This window comes from Macaca mulatta, chromosome 12 (assembly GCF_049350105.2).
Source record: "Macaca mulatta isolate MMU2019108-1 chromosome 12, T2T-MMU8v2.0, whole genome shotgun sequence".
In the NCBI taxonomy this organism is placed as follows: domain Eukaryota; kingdom Metazoa; phylum Chordata; class Mammalia; order Primates; family Cercopithecidae; genus Macaca; species Macaca mulatta.
The window spans coordinates 83,794,116-83,820,002 of NC_133417.1; the positions used below are offsets into that span (position 1 = coordinate 83,794,116).

General features: G+C 38.6%; 1 protein-coding gene across 11 annotated transcripts in view; it reads right to left on the reverse strand.

Annotated features, from left to right (window-relative positions):
- Window positions 1-25,887, reverse strand: part of CCDC141 (coiled-coil domain containing 141) — a 247,151-nt gene that overhangs the window by 41,010 nt on the left and 180,254 nt on the right. For 8 of the 11 annotated variants that reach the window (XM_077957279.1, XM_028830891.2, XM_077957281.1 and 5 more), the window contains 6 exons: window positions 19,703-19,843; window positions 18,785-18,979; window positions 17,199-17,382; window positions 13,816-13,928; window positions 9,369-9,485; window positions 206-1,056 (listed from right to left, as the gene is read on the reverse strand). In XM_077957279.1, coding sequence (XP_077813405.1) covers window positions 206-1,056; window positions 9,369-9,485; window positions 13,816-13,928; window positions 17,199-17,382; window positions 18,785-18,979; window positions 19,703-19,843 — 1,601 coding nt within the window. The remainder of the gene's footprint in view (window positions 1-205; window positions 1,057-9,368; window positions 9,486-13,815; window positions 13,929-17,198; window positions 17,383-18,784; window positions 18,980-19,702; window positions 19,844-25,887) is intronic. The other 3 variants (XM_077957276.1, XM_077957278.1, XM_077957277.1) reach the window with 1 other exon arrangement.

Below are 25,887 nucleotides of genomic sequence, written 5' to 3' on the forward strand. Positions count from 1 at the left end.
TGGTTACCTTTTATTTTTCTTAAAGGTATTAACTATGCTGCTTCTAAAATGAGAGTGGTCTGATGTGAGATTGAATCATGCAGAGTTGCAGTGTCATAGAATATTAATCAGCTAGCCCTAAACCTTTCAGTTAGTGCTCACAGAATGATTTTTCTCTGTGACTGAATTTGTTTCCATTTATGGCTTGTCATTATAGGCTACCCACCATGTCAGTGTAGGCTCTGGAAATCCTGTTACTTCAACTTCCAAAGTCACTGGAGAACCTTCCATGACAGTTACATTAGACAGGAGCCTGGAGAAATTAGGTGCCTGGTCAGCTAGGCTGACCACGCTGCTCTTTGCTGACGTGCTTTTAATCTCTTCTCGAGGAACCATTTGCCTCTGATAGCCCCTGCTGGTGCCTGATTGAAACCTGAGGCCTGAGAATGCATCAGGGGAAGCATGCAGCCTATCTTGGATTTTAGTGAAGTTATTATCAGCATGCATTTTCTCCCGTGTTTCTAGCAAACCGCCCTGAGCCTGAGGGTGCTGCTGTAAAGCTCTCTCATGCACTTCACTCATCATGCTCTCTGGATGTTCAGCACTGATTCTGTGTAAGGCAGTACTCTTTTCCAGGAATCCTCTGGAGGTTAGTGGGGGCTCGGCTTTGAACTGGAGGTAGGGCCTCTCAAAATGACTTGAAAATGTTTCTCTCTTATCATTGCATGCATCCGCAAATGCAACAGGTGGTGGAAGAACAGATTCCCGGGCATTCCCTGGGCTGCTGGTCCCAGCCTGCACCGCATAGCTGCCTATGTGAAGGCTGAGGGAGGAGCTGACAGGCTCTTCCACCTCCATGTCAGATGGTGCAAGGGGGGACTCAGGGCTTCCTGGGAGAGGAGGCAAGGAGATGTCATCAGGTGAGACACACTCATATTCTTCCCCTGAGAGCATGTCTTCAGGCAGGAGCAGGCCCTGGACGCCACCCTCCTTGTCAGCGGACACCTTCAGGTCTTGTGGGAGCCGATCTTCCCCTGTTCCATTGATGGCCAAAAGATCTGCCACCTGTACCTGCCCCTTGAAAACAGAAAAGCCAAATCATCCTTATTCATTCATTTTTCTTTTTCCAGTTTCAATTACAGTAAAACTCAACTTCAGAGAGACAACCTGAGAAAACCTACAGGGGGTGAAAACTTAGGGGGCTGGAGGAAAACCATTTGTCTGTCTATCCTGAGCACAGTCCCACTTCTCATGACTAAGGACTCATTACAAAGACCTCAAGTTCTGAATAAAATGTGATAGACCTTGTGAACAGAAGAGAGAAAGTCCTAGTTTCCATCTGTAGTGAAGGGGTTGGACTGGATCAACATCTTTCTTTTTTTTTTTTTTTTTTTTTTTTTGTTTTGAGACGGAGTCTCGCTGTGTCTCCCAGGCTGGAGTGCAGTGGCGTGATCTCGGCTCACTGCAAGCTCCGCCTCCCGGGTTCATGCCATTCTCCCGCCTCAGCCTCTAGAGTAGCTGAGACTACAGGCGCCCGCCACCACGCCCGGCTAGTTTTTTGTATTTTTAGTAGAGACGGGGTTTCACCGTGTTAGCCAGGATAGTCTCGATCTCCTGACCTCGTGATCCACCCGCCTCGGCCTCCCAAAGTGCTGGGATTACAGGCTTGAGCCACCGCGCCCGGCCTGGATCAACATCTTTCAAACCATGATCTGAGGAGTCTCCTGAAACAGCAAAGTCAGCTTAGGTCTGGCTTGTCTACACTTCCTGTAAACACACAGATACTGAACACCAGCAAAGTCAGCTTAGGTCTGGCTTGTCTACACTTCCTGTAAACACACAGATACTGAACACCAGCAAAGTCAGCTTAGGTCTGGCTTGTCTACACTCCTTGTGAACTCACAGATGCTGACCATCAGAGACTCCCTTGTTAGGTGATTCCTCGGACCCTCCCAGAATAACCTGTCTTCTCTCTCAAGAAAACAATTCCTTTTTAAAATAAATTGTAGTGAAATATACAAAAAATGTACCACTTCAACCATGTTTAAGTGTGTGGTTCAGTGGCATTAAGTGCATTCACATTGAGTGTAACTATCACTGCCATCCATCTCCAGAACTTTTTCATTTTTCCAGTTGAAACTCTATCCACTAAACACTAACCCGCTCATATTCAATCTTCCCCCTGACTCAGCCTTTGTTAACTACCATTCTATTCTCTTGCTCTATGCATTTGAGCCCTCTATGTACCTTATATAGAGTAAGCAATTCTTCATGACTAGTTTTATTTTCTTAAAGTCCCTTAGTTTATTCTTGCATTGAAAAAATATTTATTGAGCACGTACTGCTATACACTAGGAACCATGCTAGTATTACAGGGATAATTTGGTGAATACAAGTAGATCAGTCTTTGCAGTTGAGGAGATGATATCCTAGTGGAGGAGGTAGATATTAATGGAACAGTCAGACATGATGGCCTTTCCCAAGAGAGCACATCAAGATACAATAGGAAAGCACCTGCCACTTGTCTCTTTGCTCCAATCGGAGTGTAGTTCTGCTAGGAGCTGTGAGTAGCAGTACTTCTTTCTCTGCTTCCACCGTCCTAGTCTAATCCACATCCATCTCTGGTTTAAGAAGAGGCTCAAATGTCCCTGTTGCATAGACTCAAAAGAACATTGAAGCTGAAAAGCGATCTCATCTATCCCCACCTGCTTGTTTTATATCTCCTTTCTGTGCCGTTCCTCAGCATTTTGGGTGGCTTCTTACTTAGTATGTACTGGTTTTTGTCCTGTAGTAACTGATGCATATAGGAAAGTCACCTTTGAGTGACTTGCCTTTGAGTTTTTGATTTTAGCCTGTAGTCCTGTTCTTGATATACACTTTGTAAGTGATTTTTAAGAAAATAAGGCCAGGTGCGGTGGCTCATGCCTGTAATCCCAGCACTTTGGGAGGCCAAGATGGGCAGATCACGAGTTCAGGAGATAGAGACCATCCTGGCTAACATGGTGAAACCCCATCTCTACTAAAAATGCATAAAATTAGCCAGGCGTGGTGGTATGCTCTTGCAGTCCCAGTTACTTGGGAGGCTGAGGCAGGAGAATAGCTTGAACCCAGGAGGCAGAGGTTGCAGTAAGCCAAGATTGCACCACTGCACTCCAGCCTGGGCAACAGAGTGAGACCGTCTCAAAAAACAAAACAAAACAAAATTAGCTAGGCGTGGTGATGGTTGCCTGTAATCACAGCTACTTTGGGAGGCTGAAGTAGGAGAATCTCTTGAACTCAGGAGGCAGAGGTTGCAGTGAGTCGAGATTGTGCCATTGCACCCCAGCCTGGGTGACAAGAGTGAAACTTTGTCTCCAAAAAAAAAAAAAAAAAAAGAAAAAGTGTTTTCAAGTTGAAGAGCAGAAGCAAAACAATGTTGCTTCTACTATCCCACAGAGATGATCTCTCCTTAGAGAAACATTAACCCAGCTTAGAGAAAGTGGTTTCCTTCCGCCATTTAGTAAAAGTTTAAATTCTGAGTCTAAAACCCAGATGTTCTTAGAAGTTCCTCTCATTACAAAGAATACTAAAATTACTAATTGCCCCTCCCTCTTTTGGTTGTCGTTCCACAGCTTAGCTCGGTCTCTCTCTTCATGAAAGCAGAATGCTTATTTTCCTCCTTATAGGGACTTTGATCAAACACCTATTGTCTAAGAATCTCCGCTACAACATTCTGGCAGCCTCTATTTGAATACTTTTTCTGAAAGAGTACTTTGAGAATGTGCACCTTACTTGTGTTAAGAATATCTTCCTACATGTAGCAGAGATCTGCCTTCCTGCAATTTCCACCAATGGATCTGAATTGGCCTCCTGGAGCTACACAAAAAGTCCAGCTGCTCTCCAATTTTAACAGCTCTTTGACTGTTTGGAGTATTGGTCCTACAACCTGTCTAAGCCTCTTTCTCTGTACCAGACACTCTCAGGTCTTCTTCTGCCTCAACTCTGTCATCATTTTGGTCATTTCTGGGAGGTCCCACTCCTACTGGACCACAAGGTCCTTTATAGAAGAGCAGGGACATTTGTTGACTTGATGGCCTTCCAGGGGCAGACAATGAAAACTCCTTAATGACTTCGTCAGGTAACCTATGACTCTCCACAGAAGAATAATGTGTTACAATTGTCTGAAAATTTACAATAAGCTTAGGAGAGAAACTTGAATAAAAGTCCAGACCAGTCTCCCAACTCCTCAATCCCTGCTGGGGAGGAATTTATTTCCTAATTGAGGGTTTGGAAGAAGGAACTGAGCATGCTCAGATCTGTCTCTATGAGGCCCTCTCTTTTGGATTTGCCTTTCATGAAATGCATGGGTTCAGGTTGGCTCTAAGGCATGAAAATCCCCTGGAGGTGAAGTCTGTGGTTGTCTAGATGGGCACCCAAGTGGACTAGGTACACATTTAATCTATTTAAATCAGGCACGAAGTTTGGGGAAACCCACTAGAAAAGTTCAAGCCATCCAGCTTTAACTGGTTCCTGACTCCTGTATCTTACTTTTAGCTGGTACCAAACACAGGAAAGGAATCCAAGACTATCATTTTTTCACTTCGAACAATTCCTAAAATAGAAAAAGTACTTTCCTCGGAAAATAACACTACTCAATAATTTCTACTATCAATAAGAGGGAGAGAGTTTTCTCAAATCTTTTTCTGGAATCATTTAACTCCCCATTAAACATGTTTGCTTCTAGAGTTGTTTACTTTCCAGATGGTAAGTAATCAGTGGATTCATCATCTTCTTGACCTATATGATATGTTTTTATTAAGGTGATAGTATTAGTTCATTTTTTAAAATAAAAATCACATGGGACCATTGACTCATACTGGATTTGTAGTCAACTAAAATTTGCTACCTCCTCAGTCCATTAGTGCTATTGATGAAAATGTTGAACACTGCAGTGTTTAGAACAAAGTCAGATATCTCCACAAGACAGACTGTTTCCAAGGTTGATGTTGATGAACTACTTAACACTCGAGTACAATTATAACTTGGCCAAACCCTCATTCAGTGCACATTTCTCCACTTATCTTAAGAGAGCATCATAAGTGTGTTTATCAGATGACTTCTTGAAACCATAATAAATTATGCCTATGGCACTAATCTAGAATTATTCATTAAATAATCATCTCAGGAAACAAGATAAGGTGAGTTTAATATATATGCAAGTGGTTTTCTGAGTAAACCCATTTGGCTCTTGGCACTTCTGCTTTTATTCTTAAATGCAAAAATGAATGTATTAAATTATCGCAGGTACCTCAAAACTATGTACATCTATTATGTATCATATAAAAATTTTTAAGAAAATTAAAAATGCAAATAAGATTTTAGTTTTTAAGTCACTGTGGAATTTTATGGAAACATTATTTTATTTTATTTTTATTTTTGAGATGGAGTTTCACTCTTGTTGCCAAGGCTGGAGTGCAATGGCACAATCTCGGCTCGCTGCAACCTGCACCTCCCAAATTCAAATGATTCTCCTGCCTCAGCCTCCCGAGTAGCTGGTATTACAGGCACCTGCCATCATGCCCAGCTAATGTTTGTATTTTTAGTAGACACAGGGTTTCACCATGTTGGCCAGGCAGATCTTGAACTCCTGACCTCAGGTGATCCACCTGCCTCAGCCTCCCAAAGTGCTGGGATTACAGGCATAAGCCACAGCACCCGGCCAGAAACATTATTTTAAAACTCACTGACCTATATTTCCTAGAACTGTCTAGTTTTCAACTACGAAAATGCTATCCAAACATTCACATATACTAATTATTTGTTAATATTTCTTCACCATAAAACCATGTTTGTTATTAGAAAAAAAAGTGTGTGTTATTTACCCAGAAAAGGTTAAATAAATCTATGGTGTTCAGTACAGACAGGGCATATTTACATCAGTCTAATGAGTTCTGGCAAAATAGCTGGGAAACTCTGATCTAATTCACCAAAACATAGCTCAACTCTCAATCTGCTTTTCTTATATCAAATTGAGAGGCTGATCTTTGTCTTTTTGTTGATTCCTTTTTCTTTTCCCACCTTCTAAATATATGAATGGTCTGCAGCCTTATCTTGAAGTTCTCTAATTGTCTCTATATTCTTTGCCCCTCCAAGATCTCACCCACTTACATATCTAGTAAACAATTAACTTTTAATTAATACTAAATCTATAGCTTCAAGTCTTATCTCTGTCAGGACTTCCGAACTTTCATTTCTGCTCATGGGCATAATCCCTTGAATTTAATCATTGCCCTGTAGGCAGAAAAAGTGTCTGGAAGAGAGAATGCAGTGATATTCCTACATCCATTCAACTAAGGGGGCAGAACCAATCCTCAAAGTACATAGAGCAGGCAACTACTTATGTGGTAAATTTGAAGGAACACCACAAGACTTTATCTTCCAAAATAGCTCCATAACAGATAGCCTTACTTTAGGGTAAATAAGATTTAATGAAGGTAAGTAGGAAGAACACAAAGAAAGATATTAAGCATAGGACTTGGTCTGTAAGAGGCATTTGTAGAGAAGGCCCTTAGCGGGGGCTTTAGACAAAAAGGGGTAATATGGCATTTTTGGGCACTTTACGTGGACAAGGTAAAAGAAAAGGGAACAGAGAGGTGGTGAAGAAAACACTTTGTCTCTTCCCAAATTTTTTCAAGGCAAGTGTTTCAGGGACATCTTCCTGTAGCTGCCAGGTGATCAGGATTAGTGTGTGTGTGTTGAGGGTAGAGGGGGAGTGCAGGGATCCTCCTTACCCAGTCTGATAAGAGCACTCCACTGAATTCTTTGGTGCAAAAATATTTCCATGCTATTGCTTGTAAACAGATAAATAGGAAGAGGGGAAAAGTTTGTCATGGACATCTACAGTATCATTACAAAACAGCTTACGTATATGCAACAGTTCCTGGGAGCTCCCATTTGGTCTTGTGGGAAAAGTGTATGGTTAAAATTCAGGAGAATTGGGGTGACTACCAGTTTTTACACTACTTTCTGTAATTTTTGGAGGGCAATATATTTAATCCCTTTTGGCCTCAGTTTCCTCAACTGTAAAATGATATTTGATCAGATTATTGTTAAATCCCTTCTAGCACTAAAATTCTATAACTCTAAATGCTGGCATCAAAAGCCACCATCTTCCACCGAATAGTTCCATGACTTTAGGTGAGCCTGTTAATACTGTGTGCTTCCATTTAATCTGAGGAGTTTTCATAGCTTCGGTGCTCACGTTGGGAATAAAACACCATCACTAATCTGTTAGCAGTGCTCCGTGTGTTACATTTAGTGAATTGCCTAATTCCACCTACTGCATTTTTGGGTCTGAAAAATGAGAAGTACTTTGCTATCTCCAGGAAAAAAAATCCCTGTGTTGAATATATTCTGTGGTAGTTCAGTGGAACTATTCTTTCCGACTCAAATAATTTCCTCAGGAAGGCTACCATCATTTAAGGGTATCAGAATTGACTGCAGTAATACCAGGACCAGCTTTTCACTTGGTGCTTCCCACATGGGGTTGTGGAGAATCATTACATCTGATGTACATATAAATAATAGAGACAATAAGAGGGTAAATGTGATTGAGCTACTTAAAAGTGAAGATTACTGCCACCCTTTCATTTGGCTGTCTACACCAATTGCACCAGGACATAACATAATGTTAATAAGAATTCTTGACAGCTGTAATTGTAGACCTTCACTTACACCTGAAATGACTGATGCTATATCTTTTTAGTTTATATTAGAACAAAAGTGATTTTTCCATGAATGTAAATCTTGCTTTTTTTTTTTAATTTAAAGGAATCTGTTTCTTCTAATAAGAAAATAAAAGCAAGATAAGCACTTTTGCTAAGTATAAATTATTTTTGTTTGCTTTGGTAACAATTTTTGTTTCTGAGTTCTTAGTAAATGTGTCTAGTTCACAATGTAGGAAATTGTGCAGAACTAAATAAAATAAATGATAGGATGCTGAATTTAGTAACTCTTAGAAACCTTTTTAAGAAAATGTGGTGCATTTAAGGCTATTCTTTATTATGTCAACCAGTCATTCTCAATTTAAGTGATTTTAGTATAATAGACGCTACTGGCATCTAGTGAGCAGGGCCAGGAACACTGCTAAACTCCTACAATGCACAGGACAGCTCCCCACAATAGAGAATTCTGTGGCCAAAATGCCAGCGGTGCTGTGGTTGAGAAACCCTGATTTAGACCAATCAGAGTAACGTAAGATCATTTGATATAAGAGTAACATCCAGCAAAATGACCAAAGTTTGGCAGCTTTCCTTTGCCTCAGAGAGGAATTTGGGTTTAAGTGGCTCAAGACCCTACCACAAAAAAAGACAGTTTGCTTAACAGTACTTGCCGCCTGGTGGTTGTATAACTGCACCAGGCCTTGGCATAGATTAACCTGTGGGAAAGGACCTATAAGGAAGCTGAAAGAACTCTATTGACTTCAAGGAAAGATAAATCTTTCTCCATGAAATAACTACTACAAATGGAGAGGGTTTGTGTTTATTTTTAACTCTCATGTCACAAGAAGTATATTTTATTAATTTGAGAACGGTTGAGAATAATGTTGACTCTGATTGTTCCTTCAGCTCCTCGGTAGAGAAACACTGGGGGCAGGCAACTTGGCAAAGCAAAAAGTCAAAAGCTTATTATAGTCCAGCAGCGATGAATAGAGAGTGAGCAACTTATGCCAAAAAACCATCATGATGTTGTGATTTAAATAATACTTTCAAAATCATGATACATTTGCATTTTTGTGAGTATCTGTAGTCATTACATGCTTTAATTTATCAGTAAGTGCATACGTTTTACAATAATTTAAACATTTCTCTAAATACTTTAGTATTTATATTTCAGCTGGATTCTATGGTTTGGTAAATGTGCCTGGAAATATCATCTTAGAGGTAGAGTCTATGGGAACAAGATACTATCTAATTTCATGAACTAAGCTTTGCTAATGGGTTGTGTAAAACAATAAAAATCATGGCTTGGCAATATGATGAAAAGGGAGAAGTAAAATTTGAAGTTGGATTGGATATAAAAAGACAATGGAAAAGGCAGCTAGAGATGGGAAAAACAGAAGTGGTTTGGGGTGACATGGCATTTAAATGGCTGTCCCAATGCTACTGTGAAATGTCACGGTTTCAGTACTTGATAGTGAGAAGCTCAGAGGAAACAGCATAGCAGAGAGAAGCAGCACTAAGTAAGGAGCCAACGGAAGCAAGGAAGGAGGAAACTCACATTGCATTTACATTGGGAAATTCTATTTGGATAGATAAGAAGGCTGCAATTCACTTTTATTTTGCAATGAACAATGACTCTAACCTCAAAGCAAAAGTACTGAATAGCTGAGGTTAAGTAGTTTTCTTTACCTTATTCCTTTCTTCATTGCATATTGTCTGCTTATTTTTTGCTGGTTCCTTTAGCAAGTCAATGTAATCATCATGGAAGTCTTCCAAATTTGGATTCATCTTTAAAACGTCTCCCTGCTGTACAAAGCAACAGTTAGTGAGAGCCTGAGCCAGGAAAGTTGGAGGAACAGTGCCATACACTACTTGGAAGAAAACGTAGACCACTTGCAACCTTTCAGCAAATACATTCCACAAGAGACTGGTGTACTCCCATGATGTGATTTATAAAATTATCCCTCCCAGCTCAGTTTCCCTCCTGCCTCATTCCTTTGATAGAGTTCATTGCCAGTAAAAATTGGTTGTTGAAAGGCCCAGCAGGAAAAAAGTAATCATTATAATAGGATGCTCCTGCAGGAGCATTCTCTAGAGAAAGGAATCATTATGCATGGCAGTGTAAACCATTAGGAGAGTCAGGGGAGCAGCAGTGAGGTAGAAATGATTAAAGGTTTCTAGGGGAGAAGAAGGTAGGAAATCCAGAGAATCTACACAAGCAAAATACCAGGGAGACTCTTGAAAAGAGGAATAAAATATCACTGAGTATAGTAAAGAAAAACAGCAATTGAGAACACAGACGCTTCATGTGGTTGAAGATATTTTGTTCCCTGCATTTATGGGGCTCAGTTTTAGTCATGGAGGTAGTGGAGGTTTGCAAAGTGCTGTGGAGTCAGTGCGAGAGCCAAGAAGACTTTGTAAAGGTGGAAAGAGCCACTGGTATCCCACGTGATAGAGCACGCCAGTTTAGAATGATGATCATACTGCAATGGAAGAGTCTTTATTCCACCTGGAATACGATCCTTGGAGCATGCAATACACATGCTCATCAAAATGCACATGCGACACTGGCTCGGAGGATTCAGGGAGACCCACTACTGGGGAGATTCTGCTTTTAGTCCCAACTCTAAACTGAACTGGTTCGTGTCGCTCAATGAATCACTCTGCTTTGGTATGCAGCTTTGGTATGCAGCTGATTCTAAAATATCAGCTGGTGTGGAAAGAATGCTAGATTTTGAATTAAATCTAAATTCAAATTTCAGATCTACCACTATTGACTATTGGGGCCCATGTAAAGCACTTTTACCCTCTTTGGAATTTTCCTTTCACCTCTACACAGAAAACATTTGCCTTCTTTTCATCTCAACATTATTTGGAAATCACTGGAGATAATGTATATATGAACGTCCTTTGTAAGTCTGAAATTGCTATACATTAGAAAGGATTTCTATCACTATTTCAGCCTTGACAGGAATTGCTGAGCCCACTTTCTATAACTTTGAAAAGAGAGCCATAGCATCAACCTTTATATTTAAAAACATAAAAAATAGACATTTGCTCTCTTCATACAAACACCTATAAAGTGCTGGTAAACATTCTTTGGCAAGCATTTGTTGCGGCTGTAACTCATAAAGATAATGCTGATGCCTATTTCTTTTGCCAGGGAGACCCTTTCTCATTTCTACATCCACCCAAATTAAACACCTTCAAGCACTGAAAGATAGTTCTTCTCTGTACCAATTCATTGGGCATTTACTACAAATGCCAAAACTCTTTCTGGATAACCTGCTTTAAAAAGCAAAGCAGGCCAGGTATGGTGGCTCACACCTGTAACACCAGCATTTTGAGAGGCCAAGGAGGAAAGATCACTTGAGTCCAGGAGTTTGAGACCAGCTTGGGCAACATAGTGAGACCTCAACTTTACAAAAATATCAAAACATGTAGTGGTGCATGCCTGTGGTCCCACCTACTTGGTAGGCTGAAGTTGGAGCATTGCTTGAGCCTGGGAAGACGAGGCTGTAGTGAGCCACGGTAACACCACTATACTCCAGCCTGGGCAACAGAGCAACACGCTGTCTCTAAATCAATCAATCAATCAATCAATCAATCAATAAAAGGTAAAGCATAATGTTAAATGTTGTGTGGGACACTAAATTTAGCAGCGCCAGAGGGTTTCCTTAAGTATAATCAAGTAGGGAGAGTTGGGATGGCAACAGTAGTTATATGTGATGTAATTATATGTAGTAGTTATATGTGTGATTATACTAGTGTTATAGCCTGAATGTTTATGTTCCCCTAAAGTTTATATGTTAAAATCCACATCCTTAAGGTGATGGTATTAGGAGATGATGCCTTTGGGAAGTGATTAGGTCATGAGGGTGAAGCTCTCATGAAGAGGATTAGTGCCCTCAGAAAAGAGGGCTGAGAGATACCCCTCATTCTTCCACCATGTAAGGTTAGAGTGAGTAGACAGCTACCAGGAAGTCCTCACTAGACACCAAATCGGCCAGCATCTTGATCTTGAACTTCCAGCCTCCAGAACTATGAGAAACAAATGTCTGCTTTTTATAAGGCATCTTGTCTATGGCATTTGGCATAGCAGTCAGGATGGACTAAGACAGGTAGGAAGGCACACAAGTGGCATGAGAGATCAGGGAGGGAGTGATATAGCTAAGGAAGGATTTATGGAGGAGGCAGCATTTGGGTTTGGCTCTGAGAGATGGTAAGATTTTGAAAAACAGACAGAAGGTCATGTCCTTGAAGTAAAGGTTTAGAAGTGGGAAATCCCAGGGAGCACAGTAGATCAGTAGGACACAGATCTACAGTGAATGTAGAAGCACAGTGGTTGGGAAAGGTGACCAGCCTCAGAACATTGAAAGGCCTTGAATTGGAACTTGACTTGGTAAGGAAGAGTTTGTAGTGGAGTGTTGTGAATGTGAAGATGACACTAGCAGAACTATTTAGGAAGGGTAATCTAGCTGGGAGTATAATTAGGGGACTCCTGGCTAGTGCAAAAGAGAATCCAAGTGACAGGTTGAGTGTGAGAAAGAGAGAATGCAATCCTGACTACTCTGAGTATGGAAGGAATGGAGAATAAGGAAGTGGGAGAGGCTGTGGAAACAGCCCTTTCAGGAAGAATAGCCATCAAGGTAAAAGCTGAAAAGGGATATAACTTGAAGAAAGCAGATTTTATGAAGCTGACCCTCACTTTAAGATGTGCAATATAAATGGGAGGAATACTGTAGACAATGAAGAGCAAAGAGTCAGAGGAAGTAGTGATTTGCAGCCTGTGTATTGGAAGTCAGAAGCAGCAGCAGCTCCTCAGGGGGTGGGATGGAGGTGGGGAGGAAAGGATAAATGTTGAAAAAGATAACATGAGATATATGGTTTATTATCATTGTGAAACATTGATGGGAAGCAAATAACATATATATTAGAATATTAATCATTTCATATATTAAACATTTCAGTTTTCTCAAACCTGATTGTACAATTTATGTGTGGGTAATAATACAAAAGAAAGAAAAAGCTATGCACAAAGATGTTCATTGTGGTGTTATTTAAAATGGTAAAATGGTTAGAAAATCTAGATTCTTAACCAAAGGATAAAGATAATTTAGTTGGGCACCCACTGAATTAAAAGCCTCACAAACTATTTGAATGGAAGAGGCACATAAATTTACGACATAGAAATTCCTACCAAAAAAAAAGTGGCTACTAGAAATAAATATAATTCTGCTCTGAACTGCGAGACCACCACTAGGCCTCAATAACAATTATCCCAACAATAATCTTGAGTATCTTCACAGTCAATTGTCAGGGCTACCCTGGGATCCACTTTGTAGATCAGGAAATGGAGATTCAGGGAGATTAAATAATGTAACCAAGGTCACAAATCCAATTATTTAGGGAGTTGGTATTTCAAGGCAACTGTGCTTTGCTTTACAGCCTTTGACCTTAATGACCTTGCTATTCTGCCCATCCTCAACAACCAGTTCTTTCAGCCAGCTATGAAAACAGCATTAATCAAACCAGTTTGTGTCGTGACACTGACAAAGAAACATATGTATTTCACTTTAACTGGTTTTGCTTAGACATAAACACATTCTCTATATTTGTTACCATGAAATTGGTATTCTATGAAAAGTGATCATGATTAGTTTACTATTTCCATGAGGAAAAGTGTTCAATGAATATAATACCTGAAGATTAATTTTATTTTCTCTGGTGCCACAATTTGGAGAGGAAAAAAAAACCACCCTGGCATCTATTATTTATGAATAAAACCATAGGCTACTTAATTATGAAACAAAACCATAGGCTACTTAATACAAAGTTTACTGGCAGAGTCTTAATGGGACACATTTTTTAGGATATGATCCATGAAAATGTAAACCAGACACCTTAATTGTGTTTAGCCCTCACTCCCAGCAATATTTTTCTCTGCAGTGATGGGAAAGAGATAGAATTAATTATCAGAAACACCCAGATAATTATGTTAGAAAGCTGTGAAACAAATGTGCACATTACGTCCCTTGAGAAATTCTATTAAAACGTCTTTGCACCAGAAGACATTTGATTAACACATTTTTATTTATTTTGCTTGAAAATACATATTCTAGGAAGAAGAAATTACCTTCAGTTTTTCTTCAAGCTCTGTGAGGGACTCACATAATTCAGTCACAGATTCAAGAACCTCTTTGTGTTTTGTCACTATTTTCTCAATATATTTCTGTCCTTCTTCCAAACCTGGGGAGAAGGATGAAACTAATTTTAAAGGTCAAATTTTTAGCAAGAAAAAAAGTCCAGGTATAAATTCATATCCATGTCCAGTGTAAGGGCTGATAGATTGTAAGTTCTTAATAAATATTTGCTGAACAGATAAATAAATGAATAAAGACATGTTTCTAAAAGCTAGATATTCTAGGAAAATGATTACATTTGCTGTACCATGCCACTTTCACATAACCTAAATAATGTTGCTACATGAATAGTCTTAAAGCTCAATTCTCCTCAGTTTTTCCTATTCAGAACATCCAGTGGTTCCTCTCTGCTTAGAGAAGAATAAATTCCTCAGGATGGCATTCAAGGCCCTTCCATAACATGGTTTCAATCTGCCTCTCCCAAATGTATGTCACTCTAGTTCTCTCCTGTATTTTATCTCCAGCCAAACGGAACCAGCAACTCCTTCTGAAGATCCCCACAGCAACTGAGTATTCCTTCCTCTACCAGGACTACTGTCCCTCCACTCTCTATTTCTGCTGTCCAAATATAACCTACTCTTTAAGGTCCGCCTGAAATGCCAACATTTCTGTGAAGATATTCTGAATCTTTTCCAACTGGGTTTCTCCATATATATTGTAATGAAAATAGCTACCATGTAGCACATGCTTATTATTTGCCTGTGCCTAAGCACTATATAACCATTGTTCAATGTAATCCTTGGATAGACTCTACTACTATCCACATTTTACAAATGAGTAATGCGATGCTCAAAAGAATGTCTTGTCTGGGCACAGTGGGTCGTGCCTATAATCTGAGCACTTTGGGAGACCAAGGTGAGCAGACTACTTGAGGTCAGGAGTTCGAGACCAGCCTGACCAACATGGTGAAACCCCATCTCTACTAAAAATATGAAAATTAACCTGGCATGGTGGCGCATGCCTGTAATCTCAGCTACTCGGGATGCTGAGGCAGGAGAATCACTTGAACCTGGGAGGTGGAGGTTTCAGTGAACCAAGATCATGCTGCTGCACTCCAGCCTGGGTGACAAAGCAAGACTTTGTCTCAAAAAGAAAAAAAAAAGAACTTCTTTAGGTGACCCAGACAATAAACGGAGGAACAGGGATTTGAACCCAGGACTATCTGACTCCACACCCCAGGCCAAGATTGTGTCACACATTGTTATGGGCTGAACTATGTCCCCCATCCTGCCAAGTTCATATGTTGAAGTCTCAATTCCCAGTACCTCAGAATGTAACTGTATTCGGAGATAAGATCTTTAAAGAGGTGGTTAAGTTAAAATGAGGCCATTGGGATGGGGCACTAATCCAATATGACTGGTGCCCTTACAAGAAGAGGAAGAGACACCAGGGGCGTGTGTGTGCAGAGGGATGACCATGTGAAGAGGCAACAAGAGATCAGCCATCTGCAAGCCAAGCAGAGTGGCCTGAGATGAAACCAACCCTGCTGGCATCTTCATCTTGGACTTCCAGACTCCAGAAGTGTGAGAAAATAAGTTTCTGTTTAAGCCACCCAGTCAGTGGTATTTTGTTACGGTAGCCCTAGAAAACGAACACGAACATTTTATGTCCTTCTCAATCCATTTACCATACCATGACTTCAAGGCCTAGACTGTGGTCTCTTGAATGCAGGAACCAGGTCTTAATTGTCTTTATAACAGCCACAGATAAAGGTATGCAAAAGTTTGAGATAATTGTTTTGCATGAAAATTCTGAGTTCAGTAGTGCTTGAACAGCTTGTAAGAGTTGATATAATCTTAAAGTACTTCCCTTGATGTACTAATTTTAAAAAATGTATAGCTTCCATACCAGATGGAGACTCATGTCATTCATTTATTCATTCAGTGATTCATTTATTCATCAAATATTTGTTAAGCTGTTGGTATGTGCCATTAGACAGTGAACTAACAGGCAAAAATCCATCCTCGAATACAGCTTACACTCTGGTAAGGAAAGCCAGGCAACAGACAAATACCTATATAAAATGTCAGTTGGTGATAAGGGCCAGGGATACAAACAAAGCCAGAGGCAGGATCTTGCATGTCAAGAAGGGAATTTAACTTTTTAGGGGCTTTGTCAGTACTTATCATGCTCTGAGATTGAATAGGCACTGATCCAGGCACAAATACAGTGAAAAAAAAAATATACTTTCCTCAAGTTTATGGGAAGTAGAGAAGATAAATAGGTGTTTATACTACAATGTAAAAAGTTCAGTCGTGGAGGAAACATATACCAGGCTATGGGAGCAGAGTGTCTCCAAAATTTTTAGTGCACTTACACGGTAACTCCAGCAAGAAGATGTCACCTTAGTTTCCATTAATTTTTCAATCCGTATTTTATTATTTTTATGTGTCTACCCTTTTCTTCTGGAATATCATGAATAATTCATTCTCAACAATTTAAGTAGTATACTACAAAATTTCAAAATTTATGGTTCTCCATGGATAGTGTTTCATGTTATATAAGAGAAAATATCTGGCAGCAGCCATGGGCAGCCAAATTAAGCATTTTGTACCAACTGCTGTGTCTTCTTTCTGGGCTGCATTTGCCTGGTCACTGGGAATTACTCTGGATCTCGTAGGACTGATACCAGGGAATTCATGGAACTTATTCCTCAGAGCCCTCAAGAACTATCATCCTCCATGGACTTCTTAAATGGGGGCCTCTTTTAGGAGGAAGGATCTCCCAGGCTGACATGACGTTATCTTTTCTAGTCACGGAAGAGAGGAAAGCAGAACTTGTAAAATGGCAATTTGAGTTCTCCCATTTATTCCACAAGTGAGAGGAAGACAAAGGAGAATTTTCCAGGTCTTTCTCAAATTCGTGAACCAAAAGCCTCGTCGAAATGAGAGGGCTGGAGACTTCAGTCTTAGCTTTATGTCTACTTAAAGTATTACTGAAGTTTTATATGTTTTTCGAGGAATCACTCTAGTGGAAATTAAATGGGGTTTTTGTTGTTGTTGTTTATATAAGCTGAATATTGTTCTGGTGTCATTACCCTAGAGATGAACAACAAGGATGGAGGAGAAAAGAGAATAGAGAAGGAAGGCTTACACAAAGTAGTTAAAAATCTGCAGGCTTCATCTGCTCCAGAAATTCCTCCCTCTGTTCCCTGTTTGCTTTCCCTGGCTGTGGGTTCTTATCTTGAACCTTTTCCCTGAATAGGTTGTTATACTGTGGACCCTGAGGACTTGCCACGCTCTTGCTTTCTACTGGATTAGGCTCAGTATAGATTTGTTCAATGGCCAATCACAGGATATCTTAAAAGAGATCTCACCATATAAGCGCTGAGCAAGGTCAGTGGCCTCCTGAATTCTTTCTTCTTGCTGAGGCACCGAGGGTGCAATAAACTTATTGAACTGCTGGTGGAGAATTTTCACAGCTTCCTTTGTCTTGCACTCTGTGGAATATTTTCCCACTCTTACAACTGTGGCACTTGCATCTTCGTACCAAAAGTGACACTAAATTTAAATAGGATAAAGCACAGGTGAAAGAAATATGGTCCTTCTAAAATTCTTAATTTTGACCAGTGGAGTATCAAATTTTAATTCCCTCAACTTTATGTTCACATTGGCTTGAACTTTCTAAGTCATAATAAAGAAAATATTAAAACATGATCATATTCTTTTGCACTTAAATGTTAGTGGCAGAAATAAGTACAAATATGAAAATATATATAAATAAAACTATAAGAAAGTAAAAATATGAAACTATATTTGATTCTCCTGCCTTCTTAGGTTTGCCTAAAATATAATTCCTAAGAGGAATGTTGCAGACTTACAAGAACAGGCAGGATAAAAAGCACCTGGCATGACAAAGAATCCAAATACATGCTAAATGGCAAGAAAAAGGTCAAATGTTCACAATCCAGCATAATGAATTGATATCATTAACAATACACTGCTAAAGTATTGCCTGATGAATACTCTACCAAATAAATTCTCCTTGAAAAATAAGATTTAGTTTATGAGTGGGAAAATATCATCCAACAAATAGCATTTCACCTTTTCTTAATAGAAAATAGTTAAATTTTCCAAACACAGTGGAGAATGAGACAATTTCTCATTAAAAATAAATAACTGTGATGGAAGGAATGTCTGACCCAGACCCAAAGCACTTATGCAGGGTGAGAGATAGAAACACATGACTCTGTTAGGAGTTGGTTTTAAATAAGTGCCACAAAGGCACAACAAACCTGTACATCATATGTAGAAGACTGATCATTTTGATTCTCCTTAATCTGGTGTTAAATCTAAAAACTCAACTGCATTAGTGGTAAAGACGTTCTGTATCTCAAACAATAATGGGCAACAAAGAACACTCAAGAACTTCAAGTGCAGAATTTCTTCAATACGAAGTGTTCAAACAATAACTTTAACTTGTCAAATTTCATATATTTTATGTATACTCTACCTTTTATCCTCTTGACAGTAATAAAACACCAATAACAACTTTTTGTAACTGAAAAATCACAGTATTGATCTTTAAAATAAATATTTTCAAGTTCTGTGAAATAAATAAGCCACTCTGAGCATTTTAAACAGATATCCAGCATAATTTCATGATAATTAAACATCTTCAGTTGATGAGGTTATGGAGAAACAGGAACTCTTATACATTGCCGGTAAATTAGTAAAGACCTTTCTCAAGATAAATTGACCAATAAAACCAAAGACCTTATAACATTCATCCCCTTAAGTCCAGCAATTCCATTTTAAAGAATTATCCTAAGAAAAAAAATCATGAAAAGGAGCATGATACATGTATAATGACAATAACAGCTAATGTGACATTGCTTTAAAGTTGCAAAATAATTTTTGAAAACAACATTGCAACATGGATACCACTGCAAAAAGAAGATACCTCTTCTATCACCTCCTGGAGATGCTCAGTCAGGTCCAAATTCTTCTTGTAATCTGTCACAACTTTGTCAAAGTCATCCACATGTTTTTGCAAATCCTTCACGACTTCCAAAAGGACATTAACTTTATCACTTGGATAATTTAAGAAAGAATCAGAAGTTTTATTACTAACTTTTTCCATTTTCCTTTTCAAAGCCTGTGTGAAAAACAAGAAGTTTTTAAAATAACATTCAATTTGTATTTATGATGCTAGTGATTAAATACCGAGAAAAAAACTAGTAAAAGCTTTTGCAGCTTCCTCCAATCTATTAAAATAATAATTATTACAAATATATTATGGAAAGAATGGGTTTTCCCCAAATTCTATTGATTTAGCATTCAGCAAATAAATAGAAAATGTACACAGGTTTATTCCAGATTTTGAGACTAGTAATATGATATTTTTTAAAGACAATGATAATTAAATCAAATAGTTGTCCTCAATAAGCTCACTGTCTCCTGGAAAAGGCATTTAAATAATCTAGCCAGTACATGTGATAATCAGGGTAGGAATAAGAGGCTATAGGAGCAGCAAAACTAATGACATAGATGGACGCAAGAAAAGGAGGAGGAGTGTAGAAGGCGTGTGCATGCGTCCATGCATGTGTGTGTATGTGTTGGGGAGAAGAATGGAAGTAGACACGCTGGGTAGGTTTGGCAGAAACCATTCTGGATCTGCCTCAAGAGATAAATCAATTTATTATGTATTTTTACATGAAGGATAAAATTGTTATAAAAATGGAAAAATACCCTTTGAGTCCCAATGCTACAAAAAGCCAGAGTTAGGTATCTAGATTTGAAATGCAAAACAATTTTGCAATAATTGTGTAGTACATACATACACACACACACACATATACAAACCATATTTTCTTGTTACCTGCATTTTTTCAGCGTACATATCAACTTGTTGAATTTGATATTTAAGCACCTTCAGATTCCGATATTTTTCATTTTTCTTAGTGTAATTAAACTTCAAATTATTGAATTTCTTTTTGACATCTTTGAATGACTCTTTGAGCTGTAGTTCAACAAAAAGAAATAGGTGATTTCCTTAAAATGAGAAAACAAAGTAAGTCATAAAGAAATCAAAGCATCTGAACACTTCAAAATATTCATAATCTTAAAAATGTATTTAGGGTAATTTTCTCTCCCCTCCATTCCCTTCCTTTCCCTTTCTTCTTTTTTGAGACAGGGTCTCACTTTGTCACTCAGGCTGAAGTGCATTGACACGATCTTGACTCATTGCAACATCTGCCTCCTGGGTTCAAGTAATTCTGATGTCTCTCCTAAGTAGCTAGGACTGCAGATGTGTGCCACCATGCCTGGCTAATTTTTGTACTTTTTGTAGAGACAGGGTTTCACCATGTTGGCCAGACTAGTCTCAAACTCCTGGCCTCAAGCGATCCACCTACCGCGGCCTCCCAAAGTGCTGGGATTACAGGCTTGAGCCACCGCGCCCGGCCTCAGAGTGATTTTCAATAGAAAACAAGTCTGCCAAGTGGACACACAAAGTGAATTTAAATATATCCTCCAAATATGAGTAATTATAAAATGTTTAATACTTTTCGATTTGTAATTTTTAATTAGGAATTATAGCTATAGAACATTCCTTTGTCCCTCAAGTAAGCAAATTTCTCAGATATCATACATAAACTTTTAACAACTCTAATTTTCTTATTTGTATTTATTTTATATCTTTTTTTCCCATTCATTCTGTTTTCGATATGCTAATATTTGCCCCAGATCTATCTTCCAATACTCTCTCACAGCCATCATGTATACATTTATTAAGGCTCCAAAAAGCTATCCATGTTGAAGAAGTCAATGAAGTGTTGACATTTAGACCACCTGGACATCGGTGGGGTGGAAGAGAAGACCCAATATGAGATTTAGTAGGGAAAAATAACTATTATCTGCCCAGTTAAAAATTATTTTTCGTGAGCAGTTCTGAAAAGAGTTTTACTTCTTAGATATAGACCATTAACTTCAGAGATCCTTCAAAAACAAAAAAAGTAAAGTGACAGTTGTTGCTAATGACAGCTAAGCTAACCTGTGTATAAATAAAGCATACAGCTATCCATAGGGGAAAGATTTTGACAGTCTTAAAAACAGTTCAACTTTACCAGTGCACCAAATTTCTAAGCAGCCCAGTTCCATTAAATGCACCTCTTTCTGTCCCTTCTCTATATTTAAGAAGGATAAGCATATTGACAGGCAACTCTCTGTGTTATCAACAAAGTACAGAGAAAAAAAATACCTTCTCAGATTATATGGAGGCATTTCACAGCAAGACTGAACAATGTCATGGTTGATAAATTTGAGCTAAGATAAGTCAGAAAAGCATTAAAATTCTTTTTGATGACAGCAAACAAATTATTTGGGAGGGAATAAAGACCATGCATGTGCTAGATTTTAGAATTGTAATGCAGAAAAACATACTTGCCCTACAAAATGTATGCTTTTTCAAAATGCTTATTTCAAATTCTGCAGACTGTGAAAATAAAGCCTTTATCTTATCTTTAACACATCTAGGAGACATCAACTTTAAAGCTCTAGTGGAATTGCACACGGAAATTATTATACTGATAGAATTTTTGCATCGGATACACATATACTTAATCAGTGTTGTTTAGTTTATATGGTAAATAATGTTGTTGAACATTACTTTTAAGTTACAAACTAAACCAAGCACAGAGACCGCATGAACTACTTTAACTGATAAATAAATCAGTAATGTTCAGAAAAAGTGAAAAGTTTCAGAATTTGAACATTATTTCTCTATTAGAAACTCAGTGGAATATTTAAAAGATCATATTCAGTTGATGTGTTTGTGAAATAACTAATAAACATTTACATTCTATGGCACTCAATGTTTTAATGTGCATATGTTTGATTTTAACAAGAAAGGATAAATAACGTCAATTTTGTAAGATTGAGATATAAAGGGGTTATATCCTTAGTAATTTACATAAAATTTTGGCAGGAGTTTTTGCAACTATAAATGTAATAAGTACTACATCTGAGGAAACCAGACATTATTGTTTTAAAAAACATCTCAATAACGAGTTACTATTTAATGAGTGCAGAGTTTCTGTTTAAAATGACAAAAAAGCTCTGCAGATGGATGGTGGTGATGGGTTCACAACAATGTGAACGTACCTAATACCACTAAACTATACACTTAAAACAGTTAAGCTGGTAAATTTCATGCCATGTGCATTTTACCACAATTAAAAATGAAGAGAAAAATGCCCTGTCACTAAAATTTATCCACTGGAAAATAAACTTATATATTCTTCTACTTAAATGTGACATACATCAGAAAACCTTAGTCTACAGAAAGGAAGAAGGGCTCTGTCATTAACCTGATAACCACTGGATTACATCTGCTTTAAATGGGAAAATTCAATGTCTATTTGAAAACTATATGATAAATAGAGAAAGGCTGAGATTTAATACTTTAATTTTCAACCATGAGATTTTAAATCTACTTTGGATTAAGAAATTTAAGACTGATAAATGATGAGTGTGATTTGATTTCTGTTTGCTTCAGAATGTGTGCACTTCCACTGAAGATGATTTATAAGGCCAAAGAATGTTCATGACACTGTGGGCATGTGAAATGGGATCAGCTTCTTTCTGACACATGAGCTCCCTTGACAAAGTTGCTGGCACTTTTCTATTTTGGTTTCACTGGAAATCCATTTTAAATCTAAATCTCTGTGCCTTTTTTCAACTCAAAGTCAGGACTACTGCAGATACGAGTGGAAGGCAATATGCACGAAACTACCTTCAGCGATTGAAAAATCTTGCCATTCTTAATTTTCTTACCCGCACTTTCCAATATGAAAACTTAACTTCCAAAAAAAAAAAAAAAAAAAAGAAAACTTAACTTCCCATCTAATCCCAACATAACTTGTGGTCATATTTTTAAAGGAACTGAGTGCCATAGTTGCTGGGTGTGGTATCATTGTTCACACAGCTGTTTCTAACTTTAGTCAACTTGTCAACAATGGGGAATGGTGGGATGGGGCTGAGACAACTGCTCCAGTTGAACACATAAGCGGAGAAATACACCCCAAGCTTGGGGTGAGAAAAATTTTACCCTGTTAGAAATCTTTAAATGATGTCATAATTCATACTAAAGTTCCTCAAAGTTTTCAGAAAATTAGGGAAAATATATTTTTAATGAATAATTTTATTTTCCCATCTTTTCACATGGTCAGCTCCTCTATATTTACCATAGAATAAACAGACTGAGTTAACATAGCTATAATTAGAAATAAGCTATTAAGATTTAAAAACTATAAATATTTTGAAATTAGCAGAATGAGCATCTTTGCCAAATTTTCTAGCATGCCGTAAGCCCCCTCTCAGGGTTAGAAATGAACAAAGCTTCTTTGGAAAGAAGCAGAAGGGAAAGAGGCTGATGCCAAGTGAGGCTGGCTTGCTATTGTTAGTCCACCCTGGGCAAGCTGGTTGAGCCAGCTTTGGCATGAAAATGTATTATTTATAAGTTTGCTGCTGTCAAGGCCAATTTGTGTGAGGGACATGGGACATTTAAAACAGAAATGCATTTAATGCATTTAAAAAGAAAGCCTTTCCTTAGAACTATGGCGCATGTTTGGCCAGAAGCAAAAATATAAAATGACTGGTCAATTTCCATAATGTCCCCTTCATGAATGTCATTTCTTGCCTGTCATTTTATTTACTCCAGAAAAAAGCTTTTTGATGCTCATGTTCAGCAACAGAAAGCTGTGATGTTATCACCTCCCAGGTATGCGTTATTCAAAATCAAGAGACCCAAAGGCTCAAAATTTAACCCAAATCATTTGCTACAATTATCAATTATCACTTAGGGAGGCTGTGGTGGGTGGATCACCTGAGGTCAGGAGTTCAAGACCAGCCTGGCCAACATGGTGAAACCCCGTCTCTACTAAAAATACAAACATTAACTAGGCATGGTGGCACACGCCTGTAATCTCAGCTACTCAGGAGGCTGAGGCAGGAGAATTGCTTGAATCCAGGAGGCAGAGGTTGCAGTGAGTCGAGATCACACCACTGCGCTCCAGCCTGGGCAATAGAGTGAGACTCTGTCTCAAAAAAAAAAATTTTTTTTTTGTAGAGGCAGAGTCTCACCATCTTGCCCAGACTGGACTTTAACTCCTGGGCTCCAGCAATCCTCCTACCTTGGCCTCCCAATTGTAGAATATTCAGACTTAGTGCTAGAGAGATTTCAGGAGAAGACTTTTTGTCCTCCTTCCATTTGGCAACCACACCCTTGTCTTCCCATGCTTGAGGCCAGTTGCTAGAGGCTGAAAGTGGGACAACTTGGGAAGACATGACAATTGCTCTGCCTTAAATTGTAGGTAGCAACAGGTGTCAGTAATAAATATTTTATCCATTTTGCATGTTTTGTGTCTTCATAATATGTTTGTCAAGTTTTGTTTTCTGAAAATGATAACCATAATTTAAAACTTCAGCTCTCTTTATTCTTCAGAAAGATTCCAGTCATTTTGCAGATGTTAAACACCAAAATGTTAACATTTTAACCTTATGGAATGGATGCTTTTAGAGCAAATTGTAATCTTTCTTATCCTCTTACACATACCATCCAGATGGATCCAGGATGGGGCCCACTAGAGGAATGGCTGTGACTGTGAAGTCTCATGGGTTTTAATGCTGTCTAGACTTGAAGTTTCCTGAGGATGTTTGTGTTCTTTTTTTTCTTTTTAATTGGTGGAGTCTCACTCTCTTGTCCAGGCTAGAGTGCACTGGAGTGATCACGGCTCACCGCAGCCTAACAAACTCATGGGCACATGGGATCCCCCTGTCTCAGCATCTCAAGTAGTTGAGACTACTGGGACATATCACCACATTTGGCTAATTTTTAAAAAATGTTTATAGGGCTGGGCACGGTGGCTCAGGCCTGTAATCCCAGCACTTAGGGAGGCTGAGGCGGGTGGATCACCTGAGCTCAGGAGTTCAAGACCAGTCTGGCCAACATGGTGAAACGCCATCTCTACTAAAAATACAAAAATTAGCTGGGCATGGTGGCGCACACCTGTAATCACAGCTACTCGGGAGGCTGAGGCAGGAGAATTGCTTGAACCCGGGAGGCAGAGGTTGCAGTGAGCTGAGATCACTCCAGCCTGGGCGACAGAGTGAGACTCTGTCTAAAAACAAAAAACAAAAAAACAAAAAAAACAAAAAAAAAATTGTAGAGGCAGGGTCTCACCATTTTGCCCAGGCTGAACTTGAACTCCTGGGCTCCAGCAATCCTCCTACCTTGGCATCCCAAAATGCAGGGATCACAGGTGTGAGCCACTGCTATTTGTATTCTTATGGCTTGGTACACAGAAGCCACAGTAACACATTCGTTGAGTGAATATAATGGAGTCCTTTTTAAAGAAAATGATGAATTCAGGTTATAAATCTGGAAAATAATTATTGTCTGTACTATACCATTGTGCTGCCCTGTTGGGTGTTTTGCCATCTATGCAAACTCTTTCTCTGCTTCCTTTGCTGCCATGGTCCTTTTGTCAGTGGCAAAGTGCTATACAATGTCAGGTGGTTTTAATTTTATTGTGTATGTGTCCATAGCAACACTATTCCTCTATTCTAATTTACTGCTACTAATCGACTTGTATCCCTGGAACTCATTGGACTGATTTATTCAAGTTGAAAAAAGAATTTGTGCCATTAGAACATGTGACTGATACATGGAACATATATACTAAGTCCTTTTCTGCATAATTCCTGATGGGCAAGATGTTGCTACAGTGGAAAAATTCAGGGTAAGATAAAATAATTATCTGGAAGTTCTATGTGGAAAACTTGAGAAAATAAATACCAACCCAATTCTGTCATTACTATACTTTTCAGCAAAGTAATTGTGATCTGTAATATGAGCCTTGAGCTACAAATTTCCATTAACATCATGTAGACGTAAAGGTAATTTTTTTGGTCAGGTTGAAAGAAGAAAACATGCTTGATATTAACTTATTACATTTCTAAATGTAGATGTGTAAAGAATGATGTTTCTGTGTCATGTAATATGGC